We start from the raw sequence: 14470 nt of genomic DNA on the forward strand, positions 1-14470 counted from the left end.
ACGAGGGATGACCTGGGAAGCTCGGGGATGGATGAGCTGTGTCCTTTCCACTTGCAGGCTCCATTGGTTTTGCCACCCTCAGTACTGGGAGGGAACATTGAGTTCATTGTGTTTTTTTGTTGAATGCCACGGCAGAATTTATACAAAGTTTTCTGTGGACGTAGCGGGAGTGCTCAAAAGCTCACCCCACCTAAAGTGCCTCAGGTCCTTTAGGGTAATGAGACATTTTCTGAGTGCACCTTTTTATTGTACCAATATTACGTTACAGGAAAAATGGAAGGGTGGAACTTAACACATAGCACCTGTCACAAGTTCTCTCCTTGAATTAGGCTCTCCTGCTTATAAAAATTTAATTGATTCCTAGCAGTTTATGTGCATGGTGCTCAGTGGGCGTTTTCTGTTCTCTTGCCAGCTACATGGTTACTTAGAAAGCGAGCCGCTCACGCTACAGCTGTTCATTGGGACTGCAGACGACCGCCTGCTGCGACCCCATGCTTTCTACCAGGTTCATCGAATCACCGGGAAGACCGTTTCTACCACCAGCCACGAAACAATACTTTCCAACACCAAAGTCCTGGAAATTCCACTTCTTCCAGAGAACAACATGAGAGCAATGTAAGACCCAGGCACCGTATCTGACTCCTAGCAGTTTCCTCTTGGTTGCTCTGCTTGATTTCTTCTGTGTTGTTTTTTATTTTTTTGTACACAATTTTCCTTTTTCCTATTTTTTTTTAAAGGTCTCTCTCTAATAGTAGGTTTTCACAACTTTGCCCCTAATCAGCTTAACAACAAAATGAACTTCACAAATATTTACAAAAACTGATGGCTTTCATTCTAGAGTTTCAGCCAATGTGCTTATTTGCCATTTAAAATAAGTATCTCAGTTACCAAGCTGTAAATATCTCCTACCTCAGCTCCTGCATTTAGTTTCTAAATATGACACCTCTTGCTCCTATACGCACTAGCACAAGGAACAGGGCCTATTAAAATTTATCTTTGGATGTCAAAGGAAACTCTTAGAGAGCATTTCCAAGTACCCTAGTGTTCTTTTGAGACGAATAAAACCACTCTTATTTCTTACATAATAAAAATCAGCATTTTTCATGGCATTAGTTTAGAAGCAAAGCTTCTAGAACTAAGAAGGGGAGTAAAGGTGATACAACTTACAGATTGGAGTTATTAAACTGGGGTAAGTTTAGTCCTATGCAGAAAAGCAGGCACGGATGTCTAAGGATCTCTGAATTAGCAGGAGTCTGAGTGATAATTAAGTGCCCCGTAGGTCCATTACACACAGGTAAATTTCATTACAGGACTATGAATAAAGGGTCAAATATCCCTCTGTGTATGTGACATACATGAGACCCTCCACATTATTTAATCCTGTCCTCCCTGCCCCCCTCGTTCAAATGATCCTAGCCCTTATCTGAGTTGTCTCCCCCCTCCTTCAAATGATCCTAACCCTTATCTGAGGTGTCTTGCCTTGGGAGGAATTTGTGTGTGCTTGCGTGCACGTACATCTCTCGGTGTGTGTATAAATGTGAATGTATTCATATTTATATATAGATGCATGCACCTTTGTGCGTATGTATGGGGAGATAGAAAGATAAGTAGGTAGATGGACAGAAAGCAAGCAAGAAATCCTGGCCCCACCAAACCAAATACCATGGGAAAATCCCAGGGAGCTTACTAAAATCACAATTTCACTCCTTCTTATTCATAGTTTTTCGCGCCTTAATGAAATGAAAAATGATATCAGACACCTGAAGTCCTTCCGCAGGTAGTGGTTATTAGAAGCTGGCTTGCAGTGTCATGTACAACATGCCCCAGAGTGCCTCATGTAAATAGAAGAGCTAGAATGTGTTTAGCTGCATTGCCAGCCAGGCTTAGGGTGATCACTCAAGACCTGAGGACCTTTGTCAGTGCATTGTGTTAAAAGTCATGACATGCCTGCAAAATTATTGGCCCCATTTGCTGTTGTCGTAAGCTGGCATGACTCCATTGAGGTTACTGAAATTTCAACAATTGGTACCCACGCGATATTTATTTGGTCCTTTATATAACATTTTGAATAACATTTTTGGCCATCTAGAAACATTATTACTGTTTCAATCATCTTTCTCCCTAGAATAAAGGTAGTTGCACAGTTTGGGAGCCAAGCTGAATATTTTCGTGACATGCGTGCCAGATCGTAGTAGAGCTCTCTCAAGAACCACCAACAATGCTTTGGCATATGTAAGCCTTACACGTCAGTAGTCTGAAACCTCATGTAGCACTAACAATGAATTGAAATTTGGAGCAAACACTTTTCTCGCACATACTTTGTGTATTCAGGCCTTGGTTCAGTGAAACACTGACTCTCATCTGCACGTTTAAACTTTTGCACATTTAGCTACTCCTGTTGACTTCAGATTTTAATGTCCATGACTTTACAAGCCTGAATTCAAATGCTTTTTCTCCTCTGAACTTTATTGGCGCTGAACTAATTGTCATTAAGTACTTTTTGTTTATTTTACAAGTGTTGCTATAGGAGAGACAATATTGAGAGGCGCACTGTTTCTTCCGTATGTTATGGATCTTTGCGTAGAATTTTGACATGGGTACAAATATTTCATAATTCTTATGGCTTCACCTGCTAATATGCATTGTTGAGAAGCTTTAATACTTTCATTAGTTTCTTTGATCGTATCAGCAAGGGCCTTTTTGTTATTCTGAAAGCCATACTTTAGAAAAAACGTAGATCAAACCCATGCTGCCATAGTTCTTGTTTGCAGTTTACTTCAGAACAGAGCTTCAAAGATCTGGAGGTGGAATTAGACTCTTTGAATGCAAAACAAAATTAAACTATGCATATTCAGTGTAATAAAATGATGCCAGAGACCAGTACCCAGAAGAAACTGCCATGTAGGCTTTGTAGTCATGCCAAAGCAGAGGTATTTTTGCAGTGGGTTTTTGAGTGCGTATGTTTATATATCTTTTGTTCTGGAAACTTCCTCTATTGAAATTTGCTTTGACAAAAATCCTGACTTGTAAACTCATCCAGGAGAAAACCAAAGTTAAAAAAAGGAGAGAAGGGTCAGAAATAGTAATAGTTCTACCTGATGAAAAGCACGTTTTTCCCTAATGTGGAGGGAGGACTCTGAGTTTAGGTTTTTTCATGCAGAGCTTCAGCTCAACGCTCAGCTTGGGCATATTTCCAACTCATTTAAATATAAAAACATTGACAGTAGAACTGACCTCAGGGAGAGCTGTGCTCATTAATAAGCATTTTCAGGACTTTGCCCTAGAATAAAAATCATGTCAGATTTTTCTCCAAGTTAGCTGTAACAAGTGAAATCGTAAGTAACCTTGCGTTCTAGGTTAGTAACACTTTGTGCACTACCATCTCATCCCATTGACTTTTCTAGTCTTACTATTTCTTTGGGCTTTGGTTAATCTGTAAGCACCATCCTTACAGGATTTGTTCGAGAGGAAGGATCTTTCAGATTTTCTTCCTCTGGGAACCGAAGTAACATCCTAAATTTGTGTGCTCAACAGTAGTAGCAGCTACTGTTACAGATATTAACAGCTACCTGTTACTACAGATAGCCCCAAATCAGCTACTTGCAGATGCAAGTACTAGGCTTAACAAAGTCTGCCGTGTTCAGCCTGGTCATTGGGTCGTGTCTGACTCAGATTTTTAAGAAGGATGTACAGGAGAGAGGGAAGATATTGCATGATCTTGTCTTCTGAAGCCTTCTTGAAATGAATTGAATTGCTCTGTGTTTCCTTTTGGGTAGCATCGACTGTGCTGGGATATTAAAACTCCGAAACTCTGACATCGAGCTGCGCAAGGGAGAGACAGACATCGGTCGAAAGAACACACGTGTGCGGCTGGTCTTCAGGGTTCATATCCCGCAGGCCAATGGCAGGACACTCTCCTTGCAAGTAGCCTCCAACCCCATTGAGTGCTGTAAGTAGCAACAAACATCCTTCTCTTGCTGGGTATTGTGCCACCTCACACGCAGTCTTTGTCCACCGACATGCTATACATTGGTTTTGCTTTACCTGTCTAGTTGGTGAACCTTAATCTACTTTCCAAAAGCACATGGTTTATACTGAAGACAAAAAAAGTGTGTAGCTTCATGCATTGATTTCTATAGGAAAGAACAAAAGTAGAGTGCACTTAAACTAATAGTAGACCTGAGAGTGACAAGGCTTTTTTTTCTGGTGACTCCCTGTCATACAGGTAACTGCTGTAGGAGTTTTGGAAAACAGCTATTGTGTCCTTTTCACTCTCTGTCTCCCCATCATAAAGCAAAAGCCAGCAAACAAAACCCCAACCTCTTTGATGCGGAGCTAGCAGTATACTAGAGCTGACGCACTGGCACAAGCTGCCTGCGGCTTCAGAAAACCTCCAGAAACCAGGTTTCCGCACTGGGGTCTCTTTGATTGAACAGGCTGCTTTTTATCAGATACACTGGGGCACCTTCCAAAGACACCTGTATCATTCTTGCTCCATAAGCCTCATCAGCCTCCCACACACAAAACAAAACCTTTTTGCTTCGTGTAGCTTCAACACTCCAGCACAAGTGGTGGAAATTGAATTTCAGTCTAACTCCCATGGCTGATTTGGTCAGCTGGATGGACCGAAGCAGTTTTTCAAGGTTTTGGTGGATTCCACAAAGTGGATCTTTCTGATGCCAACAGGGTAGGGAGTAACTTAACATCTGGTGGATAAGTGGGGGGTGAGCTCTGGGGGTGGGGAGCAGAGGGGATGGGGAGGAAGGCTTGACCGTCCCTAGCCCTGTGCGTGCTGGAGGGTCGTGTCCGCCCTTGTCCCTGTGTCATTGCCAGGCTGGAGTCCCACACAACATGTCTGGCAGGTCCTGGAGTGTATCAACATTTGATCTCTTGGAGGCATGGTGCTTTTTCAGGGATCGTTAATAGAGAGGCTGTAGGAAAGAGCATCCCTGCATTCCTCTTCCAAAAGCAGTGGCATTTAGACCAACAGTGATAGCTTCTCTCCTTCACAGTCATTCATTTAAATAAACAAATGAGCATTGGCAGTGGGAAGGGAGTTACATTAAGATAAACCTATGTTATTTATGAAGAATAGCAGAGCCTCCTGCTATAGCAGGTAGACTGGCATAAAGCCCTGTCTTCTGTCCAGGATATGTATGAGATGAACAATTTCCCCTTTGTTTCTTATTCAGAGCAAGTTCTAGGCTAACAGGCAAAGCAAAAAATGTGAGGAGTCATGGTTTCATCCTGCTCCCGTTGAAGCTGATGAGAGCTTTTCAATTGCTATGTAGCAGGATAAGGCACAATTTAAATATATCCTGAACTGGTCTGTGCGAAGGTGCCAAGCTCAGGAAGCCAGTAAATTTGTATCAGTGAACTGCAGTTTTGAGGGTTGTGTAACGAGCAAAAGTGTGGTACGTGCCTCCTGAAAGGAGCGGAAAACAGGAGAAAAAATAAAATGCTGGTGTTATTTCCAGTGGAGAATGTGGAATAAGCTGGTGCCAAAAGCTTCCTGCTTCTCTTAGTGCATGTGACACCAGGAGAAACCATGTAATCTGGATAAAATGTCACGTCATCCCTTGAAGCACAGCCATGCTCACTCCGTGTCCCAGTTGGGAGGGATAAAATATGTGCCACGAGAATACCGGATTCTGTTTGCATGGATCCACGTGTGCTTTGGCACTCAGGTGCTGGTGGAAATACGCTGTCTAAACTGTGAACTTCTGCTGGATCGCGAGGCCTATGGCTGCTGCTGCTGCAAGACAGTTTGCAGAATTGTCAATACAGTGTTTAGTGACTGAAACACATTTTGGACATGGATGGTCATCTTGTCATGTGTGTCTTGTAAACACACGGCATATATGTTATAGATAACATAAGAGAAAATTATTTTAAATAAACGAATTTTAATTAAAATACACTTTTTGATACAGTACAGATCAAGCTGAGTTTTAAAACAGATTGTTCTTTGTGAGCCTTTTGAATCTGTACTGCTATGTTTGATAACCCTATTGTTTACGATCAAGGCGCTTGAAAACCAACCATGTTTCCTGCAAACCTTCTGACCTTTCTTTGTTTCTATATCAAACACAGCTTAGCTTATGAGGGTAAGCATTAAGTTACTTACTGATGCAGTATTTACTTATTTTTGTGTGTGTGTGTGTTTGTGGTTGCTTTTTTTTTTTTTATCGTCTTTATAACTCTCCAGCTCAGAGATCTGCCCAAGAACTGCCTCTGGTGGAGAAGCAAAGTACTGACAGCTTTCCTGTTATTGGAGGTCCGGTCTGCTTTTTTCCCCTGTTTTAAAATCTCTGCCAAATGATGAAAGCATAAATACGGTAACATTTTCTTCTGCATGTAATATGTTTTCCTCCTCACTTGGCAAAGCTGTGAAAGTGATCTGAGCCATGCCTAGTGCTGAGGTTTCACATTATGGCAGGTGTAGTTATAGGTACTGCCCAAGAACTGCCTCTGGTGGAGAAGCAAAGTACTGACAGCTTTCCTGTTATTGGAGGGAAAAAAATGATACTGACTGGCCATAACTTTCTGCAAGACTCCAAAGTCATCTTTGTGGAGAAAGCACCAGGTATGTCTTTTCAATCTAGACTCCGGTCTGCCTTTTTTCCCCTGTTTTAAAATCTCTGCCAAATGATGAAAGCATAAATACGGTAATGACATTTTCTTCTGCATGTAATATGTTTTCCATGTCACTTGGCAAAGCTGTGAAAGTGATCTGAGCCATGCCTAGTGCTGAGGTTTCACATTATGGCAGGTGTAGTTATAGGTAGGCAATAGCAACACTGGAAGTCGAAGTTGGGCATTTGTCTCTGTAGCAAACCACGGCTGTACCAGGTAGGACCTGTGAAAGGTGTTCAAAATCTCAGGTGGCATGTCTCTGTAAAACCCGCAAGGTGGTGCATCTTGTTAAACCGTTCTGTAATTTGTGGAAGAGGGAGTGGTGTTGCTGGTGATGTGTATGTGCACGTGTGTCTCCTGTGGCAGTCGAGACCGGTGGCATTTACAATCCGCTGGCTGAGGAGGACTTGCGGCGTGCACGCATTCATTCGAAGGAGATATTTCTGGTTTACCTTGAGGACTGGGGAAGGACTGCCGCCGGCTCCCCCCTTGCACGGCAGTGCTCCTGCAGTGCATTGGTGGTGGGACTGGTCCTCCCAGGGAAGGGTCCCCGACCAGGCGGAAGCAGGGCAAGCGGCATGGGGTGGGAGCTGGGGCTGGAGCAGGAGGTGTCTGCAGGAGCGGTGAGTCACAGGGTGACAATGCATAACACGCGTGAAAGCCCCCACGGGAAAAGGTGGTGGGAGCGGAGCTGTGAGTCAAAGTCAGGCTCTGAAATGAAATCGTTAAGGGTAGTTTTGAGTCTTGCTTTGGAAAGGGTTTCTGTGGTGCTGGCACAAGCTACGGATTCCTCAGCTGCCGGCTGAAACCCCCCCTGAACTTTAAACTGTCTTGGGCGCTCCTCAGGCCTCCTCAGGCTGCCAGCGCTGGCTTTGATGCTGCGCCCGTTTAACCCTCCATATCCACGAGGTTCCCACACCATTTCCCTGCCCAGGGTTGCTGCCGGCAGTGCAGGAAGCCGGGCTGCAGGAAGGGATGGGGGGCGAGCAAGGGAGGCTCTGGAGGCAAAGATGTCTGAGTCAGCACGAGCTCAGCGGGCTCAGAAGAGCAGAAGACTTCCCTGAAGTTCCCCACTGGAGTCCTGGGTTGGTGAGGTTTAAGCCACCAAAAGTGCGCGTGAGGCGGAGGTAACGCCCCGGCTCCTCGGCAAAAGCCAGTCAGCGCTGTTCCTGTGACCCCCAAGCGCCGCGCAACGCGCGGTCAGGCTGTGGCTGTGAGATGAGCAGAACACCCTTCTTGTTTCTTAAAAAAGTTAAAAAAAAAGGAAAAAAGGTAGTATTGCAATTAAAAAAACCCTGAACTCTGCTCTTTGCGTAGCGTGAGGGGAGGGAAGAATGTGACTACTTCATATTTAAACTTCCTTCGCTGCACAGAAGTGGGTTAGTGTGACAGGTCAGGAATAAAGTCCTCGATCTGTCTCATTACAGGAAGGAAACCACATTAAAAGGTGCTTTCCTTCACACTTATTTTCTCTCTTCTTCCTTTATTGAGTTGGAAAAATTTTGAAGTATCATGTCCCAAAGGATTATGATGCTGATGCTACTTGCCCACCAGCAGGTACCACAGTGTGGATTTGGACACTGTCTGCCTTAGCATTAAGTACACCAAAAGCAGGATGTTCACTGTATAGCCTTAAATTACAAAAATGCAAAATGGGGCTAGCCCTGTACTTCTTAACCAGACAGTTTCCAAAGGAATTTGAGGCTGCACAAAGACAGCAATACCTCCCTCAAGCAAAAGGAATTTGAGGCTGCACAAAGACAGCATACAGATAGAAAATAATTTATATAAGTGACATTTTTTAAACATTGTGAGAGGTGAAGGAGTGTACTGCTGCACACTGGGTGTGCTGATGAGGAAGAAAATTATGAAAATGCCTTGCCTGTCACCCTGAAAAATGGATGGGGTGAACTCCTTGGGTGCATGGGTTGGCAGGATGGACCAGTGCAGGAGTGTCTCTTCTACATGAAAGCACCACCGGAGATCCCCCCGCACTCTTCCCCCTGGCATGGAGTGAGGGGCGACACTGCAGGAGTCAGTCAGTGAGCTGCTATCATTGAAGTGTAATCAAGATCATTAAGTCAGTATTGAAAGATCTGATCTGAAACTGTCCTGCCTGGTTTTAGTGGTCTCACGGTAGATTTGTTGCAGTTGCGGGGCAGTACTGCCTCACGGAGGTACACTGCAGGGGCCGAGCCTTTGAAGTCGAGAGTGTTCAGCATCTCCAGGAGCTTCAGTCGTGTCACTAGGAATGGCACACAAAAACCAAAGTTGCTGGCTGATCTGGGCTGGGCAATTTCTAGGGCTTCTGTGATGAGTTGTGTGCTACGTTGCCTAACAGCTCGAAGCATTGGAAACAAACAAGCGCGATGCATCATTGTCTCAGTGGCAAACTGCTCCGGCCCAGTTTTTGAGCAGAGTCACTGTATTTAATGTCAAATGAACAAGCATTAGCAGCCTTCACTTTTGAAAACCAGCACACGGTGTTTCTTTCCCTTTCAGCTCTTGCATGTCTATGAAAGTAGGTCAAGACAGGGAACACCAGCATAGTTTCTCTTTCTCTTAGAAAGCTGGTTATGAACTTTTGTGATTAGCTGAAGATATTCATTAGTTTTGCTGCTGTTACCACTTTTGTTTTTTAATTCAAAATGTTAATCACGTTCCTGGTGGGTAGCAGCCAAACGCAGCTATTACAAAGTAATAGATCACAGGAATCATTGCACTCATAAAGAGAACATATCTTTTATATAAAATTTAAATATTATACTACATGAGCTCATGTCGTCAGTCCTCACTCAGGCAAAGTCCCCAAGCCGGGAGGCAGTCTCCGGGAGCTTGTCTAATTCATGCTAGTCTGCATACTTAATTGGTTAACGCAAGGAGTTCGAGAACACTTTTTGTTCGCCTTCCCCCCCCCCCCCCCCTTTTTTCTTTTTTCCTATAAAGCTGCCCATCCGTAACAGGTCTCAATCACTCTCAGCAGTTGCCACGTTGGGTTGGTTTGGCGGGGGGTGGTGGTTTGGTTTTTGGTGTTTTGGGTTAATTTCTTTAATTCTGCCTAGTGCATTGTGGTCCGCTGAATGTTTTTCCAAGCATGAGTCCCAAGCTCTCCATCTTCAGGGCTAGCCCTCAGCTGTTGTAGTCTCTGGAGGAATGGCATTATCCTGGCCTCCTTTCGTGGGGAGTCTGTCTGAGCAGTGACTCATACAAGAGGGAATCCCTGAAGAATGATCAAATCAATCCTTCAGCTGGGGAGGCAGCGGCTTGGTGCTTTCAGCTTAACCCCTTACTGGCTGCTTTTTAGCCAAGAAGCGTATGAAACAGAGCAAAATATACTTTGCAGCCCTGCGACTCTGCATCTCACAGAGGAGGAACGAGGCAGCCAAGGGATGAAGGCGCACTGAAAGGACCGTGGGAGGAGCACTGTGAGGACCTCCTCTGAGAGGAGAACCCCTCACGGTGTGGTCCAGCGCTCAGGCAGAAGGCACCCCTTTGGATAAATAATGAGTCTTTTCAGAAGTGGACTAAAATTTGCTCAAGCCTTTTACAGTACCGTAAAAGGTTCTCATGTGTTGAAATGAGTCCTTATTTTATGGAATTTTGGTCAATGTTTTATTGCTTGCACATCAGACCATACTTTCCAGTGATGAACAATGGTATAAAACGATGTCCAAGAAGCCTAGCAGTAGTAAAAAAGTGAATGCTGAATGTGCTTTGAGAGGTTCACTCTTTTAAATTCAGAATTTCCTTAGACTGGGGAGTCCCATGATGACTTTGTCTCTTACAAATTACACTAATAATTGTTTTTCTTATCTTCTTTCGCTTTCTGTCTCTCTTTGTAGTCATGCTTTTCTCTTCCTGACTTTCAAAAGGGTCTTGTGAGTCTGTGTGTCATGGTTGTTGGGTGCTAGGTTTAGGACGTCCAATACCAATCTGTTTATCATCAGAACTAGTACTTTCTAAAATATAAAAAAGTCTGCAACTTCTTACTGGCAAGGGCCCTTGATGTCTGTATGCTGGTATTTGCTGTGGAGGCAAGGTGTGCGTTTTAGTTACGAAAGTGGATGAAATGAAGTTGATGTTTGTGGTCTATGGGAGGAGGTGTTTGGCTAGGAGGGACAAAATGTTTCCTGTGTAACATATGCATCTGCAGGAGCACAGATCGTGATCTGGAATTATAATAAAAGACACTGATTTATTTACTTATCTTCTAAAAGCTTTTTATTCCATTTCTAGATTATAAATGTACCAGGCAACAAAAACCTTGAGGGAAGTTCAGAAAATGCAGAGGTGTTTGGAGAATATGTTTTAAGGACTATATATCTGTCAGCTACCTTTTTTTGGTAACAGCTTCTGCAAACACTGTGTATTTGTTGTTCAAAACTAGTTTTCTGAAGGTAATACGAGTTACTGAACATAAAGCAGCACAAAAGCCTAACAGAAATGACCAGACTGCTGGCTCCTAGTATATCAGATTATAATTAGTGATCTATAAAACTGAGTGCGGTGGAAAAATCCTGGTTTCTCTTCACTCAGTTCACAAAACGTTTCCTGTAACTGACGAGTGAAAGCTCACTGATGAGACACAAAGGCAATATCCCAAGCACCAAAGCACAGTAAAGTTATGGGTATGTCTTCCTGGCATGCTTTAGGATGTTATGGAGTTGCCCAAGATATGTTGGGATATAGAAAGAGTCTCGCGCTAGGATCTGAAAGAGTTAATCTACCCCAAAAATTGCTCCTTGCTCAAAAATTGCTCCTTACTCCTGTAGCTAGAATGATTTTGGCACTGTAACTAGCTCAAGTATTTCTGGACTTCACGGATTTGGCCAAGTCTAGACATACCTAAGAGATCAGGTTAAACTGACCGAAATCTTCATTATTGGCAAGTTATGATCTATGGGAAGAAATGGATATTTGGTGTATTATTATTAATTATCATTCAGTTGAGTTTCCACTAGTTAAGTTCGAGCTCCAAACCCGTTTCTTTGGTTTTGTGCTTGGTGACCAGAGCTCAAGGCAAGAGTTTTAAAGAGCAAAAAGGCAGAAATGTAACACCCAACTTCACTACAGGATTAGTTTCTCAAATAACACTGACTTTGAAATTCTGATTCTGGGCTGTTAATGTTGAGGGCCATTTTGTCCTGGTCAAAGGCCTGCATTTGAGCTTACTTCTGACAAATGCCCCTCCCTGAAGATGTATCACTCTCTTTGATGGATGTTAATAGAGTTCACAATTTGTAACGCTGTATCTCTGAGTAACTCCAGGCTTACAGACTTCAATGGTTTTGAACATGTTGTTTGTTAATTACTCAGCCTTCAAATCAACAGTGATCCTAGCACCTACACACTCTGTAACCTAACTGCGTAATACCCTCAGCTATTGTGCCCAAAGCCTTTTAAACTCAAGTTCCTGAAAGACAGAGAAATAAACAGCACCTAAGCAACATTTCCTCCAGGGATTTTTCTCTTTTTGAATATTTTCAAACAATTAAAGAGTTTTTCAGATATAGTTATTGCTTCAAACTGTTCATTCTGCTGTTGTTTTTATTTTGTTACGTGGATTTTTCTGTCAAAACTGTTCCTCTTCCCTGCTGGAACAGGTTTTGCTCTTAGAACATGAAGGTGCTGACATGGCATGGTAATAGTTATACTAGAGCAGATGAAAGATAGCTGGGTGAAATCACCAAATTTTTTGGTGTATATGCCAAAGGAAATCACACTTTTCTGTATGTATTTCAGATGGGAAAACTTACAGTTTGCCTCCCGTTAGATGTGTGGTCAGGCTTGGTCAGCCGAATGTTTGCACAAAGTAAATGCGATATGGAAAAGAAGGAAGCTGGATGAATTTAAGCATTTCACAGGTTTTTTGTTCCTCTCGAATTTCACTGTGTCTGGCAAAGATTAGAATCAATCAGTTGCTGCTTTAAGGTACAAATGTCGGCCTGAGAAATTCAGTTCTGTTTCCCGTATGTTGTGTGAGCAGAAGTTACCTTGTTGTATGGCAGGTAACTCAAGTGCAGTATTTTAGCTTCAGGAGAACTTATAAAAAGTTCTGGAAAATGATATGTTGATGAAACATTTGAGTGGCATGTGGATGGAATGGATGCATGTGGGCTTTTTGGTTTGACTCAGCTACGCTTTGGAGCTCAGGGTTTGGAGTCTGTTTTGACGTGATGTGATGTGATGGAGAGACGGGTGACCTGAGTCTTGGCAGAGCTCCATTTGGTAAAAGATCTTACATTCTCAGAGATCTTTCCATTGCTCTTTCCATTGCCAGTAGCAGTCACAGTTTGGGGGGCAACTGGCCAAAAAGGGGTCATGTTTCACACTGGTAATCATACTGTAGCTCACATAATAAATAAGCAAATGGCAAAATTCCCTTTCCCCCTCTAGTCAGATGGACAGATACTACATAATTTTGTCTTTATCTGTCTGTTTATCCAAGTTCAGGACACACGTTCCAGTTGGCAGTGAGCGGTTGCACACTGACTCATGCGCAGTGAGGTTAAAAATTCTGGAAACTAGATAAACTGGAAACTTCAAAGGCATACAAGTTGGGAGCACGGAGTTCATGTGAAGGTCACTTGGACCTGTTTCCTAGAGATGTATTGATAGCTGAAGGGGTTTCTGGCCACTGCCCAGAAATAGATATCCTTGGGCAAATAGTGTCATCAAATGGTGGAGTCATTTGATGGTAGAACCCTTTCACGCGCACGCAGGAGCAGTGATGTAGCTTGTAGGAAATGTCAGCACGTTTCAGTTTTTCCTGGCTGTTTAGTCTAGGGAATGGCAAAGACAGTGTGGGACAGTAGCCATACGCATGAGATGGTATCAGCGGCAAAAAGCCTCATCCAGGGTGTTGCTCTTCACAGTGAAGAATGAGATCAATCAATCACAGATACTTACTGTGGACAACAGAGAAATAAGGAATAACCATATGGTCTCTAGTTAAAAGTCACTTCTCAGTAATCCTGTAAATTTTTAATTATTATAGAAACTGTGACTGAATGCTTGAAGTTTATTCTTTCATGTCTTTGCCAGACTAAGTGTCTTCAAGCAGCTGTATCTGTGCTATCAAAGCTTTGTCTCTGAACTTTTATAGCTAGCGCAAGATTTCAGATAGTTTTTACTGTTACTGTTCCAGTAGGACCCTCTGTCCAAACACATAGAAATTCACAGTCCTTGCCAGAAAGCTGAGAGTCTAATGAAGCAATCAGTGCCTAAAGACAGTAGAGGAAAGGGGTGTGGTGGGTTGACCTTGGCCAGCTGCCAGGTGCCCACCAAGCCGTTCTCTCACTCCCCCTCCTCAACAGGTCAGGGGGGAGAAACTAAGATGAAAAAGCTCATGGGTCAAGATAAAGACAGGGAAAGTGCTTACCGGTTACTGTCACAGGCAAAACAGACTCCGCTTGGGGAAAATAATTTATTGCCAATTAAAAATAGAGTAGGATAGTGAGAAACAAAGGCAAAACTAAAAACCACCTTTACCCACTCCTCCCTTCCCAAGCTCAACTTCAATCCTTCATTCCCGACTTCGACCTCCTCCCCCTGAGTGGACAGAGAGACAGGGAATGGGGGCTGTGGTCAGTCCATAACAGCTCCTCTCTGCCGCTCCTTCCTCCCCACACTGTTCCACTGCTTCAGCGTGGGTCCCTCCCATGGGAGACAGTCCTTCATGAACTGCTCCAGTGTGAGTCCTCTCCATGAGGTTCAGTCCTTCAATAACAGCCTGCTCTAGCGTGGGTTCCCCACGGCCGCAGTTCTTGCCAGAAAACTTACTTCTGTGTGGGCTCCTCTTCACAGGCTGCAGCTCCTGCCAGGAGCCTGCTCC

At 43.5% G+C, this 14470-nt stretch overlaps 1 protein-coding gene across 2 annotated transcripts in view; it reads left to right on the forward strand.

Annotated features, from left to right (window-relative positions):
• Positions 1–14470, forward strand: part of NFATC1 (nuclear factor of activated T-cells 1) — a 114871-nt gene that overhangs the window by 36617 nt on the left and 63784 nt on the right. For both annotated transcript variants that reach the window (XM_009277187.2, XM_009277185.2), the window contains exons 3-6: positions 413–615; positions 3777–3949; positions 6209–6277; positions 6515–6586. In XM_009277187.2, coding sequence (XP_009275462.1) covers positions 413–615; positions 3777–3949; positions 6209–6277; positions 6515–6586 — 517 coding nt within the window. The remainder of the gene's footprint in view (positions 1–412; positions 616–3776; positions 3950–6208; positions 6278–6514; positions 6587–14470) is intronic.

Source organism: Aptenodytes forsteri, unplaced genomic scaffold, assembly GCF_000699145.1.
Source record: "Aptenodytes forsteri isolate BGI_AS27 unplaced genomic scaffold, ASM69914v1 Scaffold338, whole genome shotgun sequence".
Classification (NCBI taxonomy): domain Eukaryota; kingdom Metazoa; phylum Chordata; class Aves; order Sphenisciformes; family Spheniscidae; genus Aptenodytes; species Aptenodytes forsteri.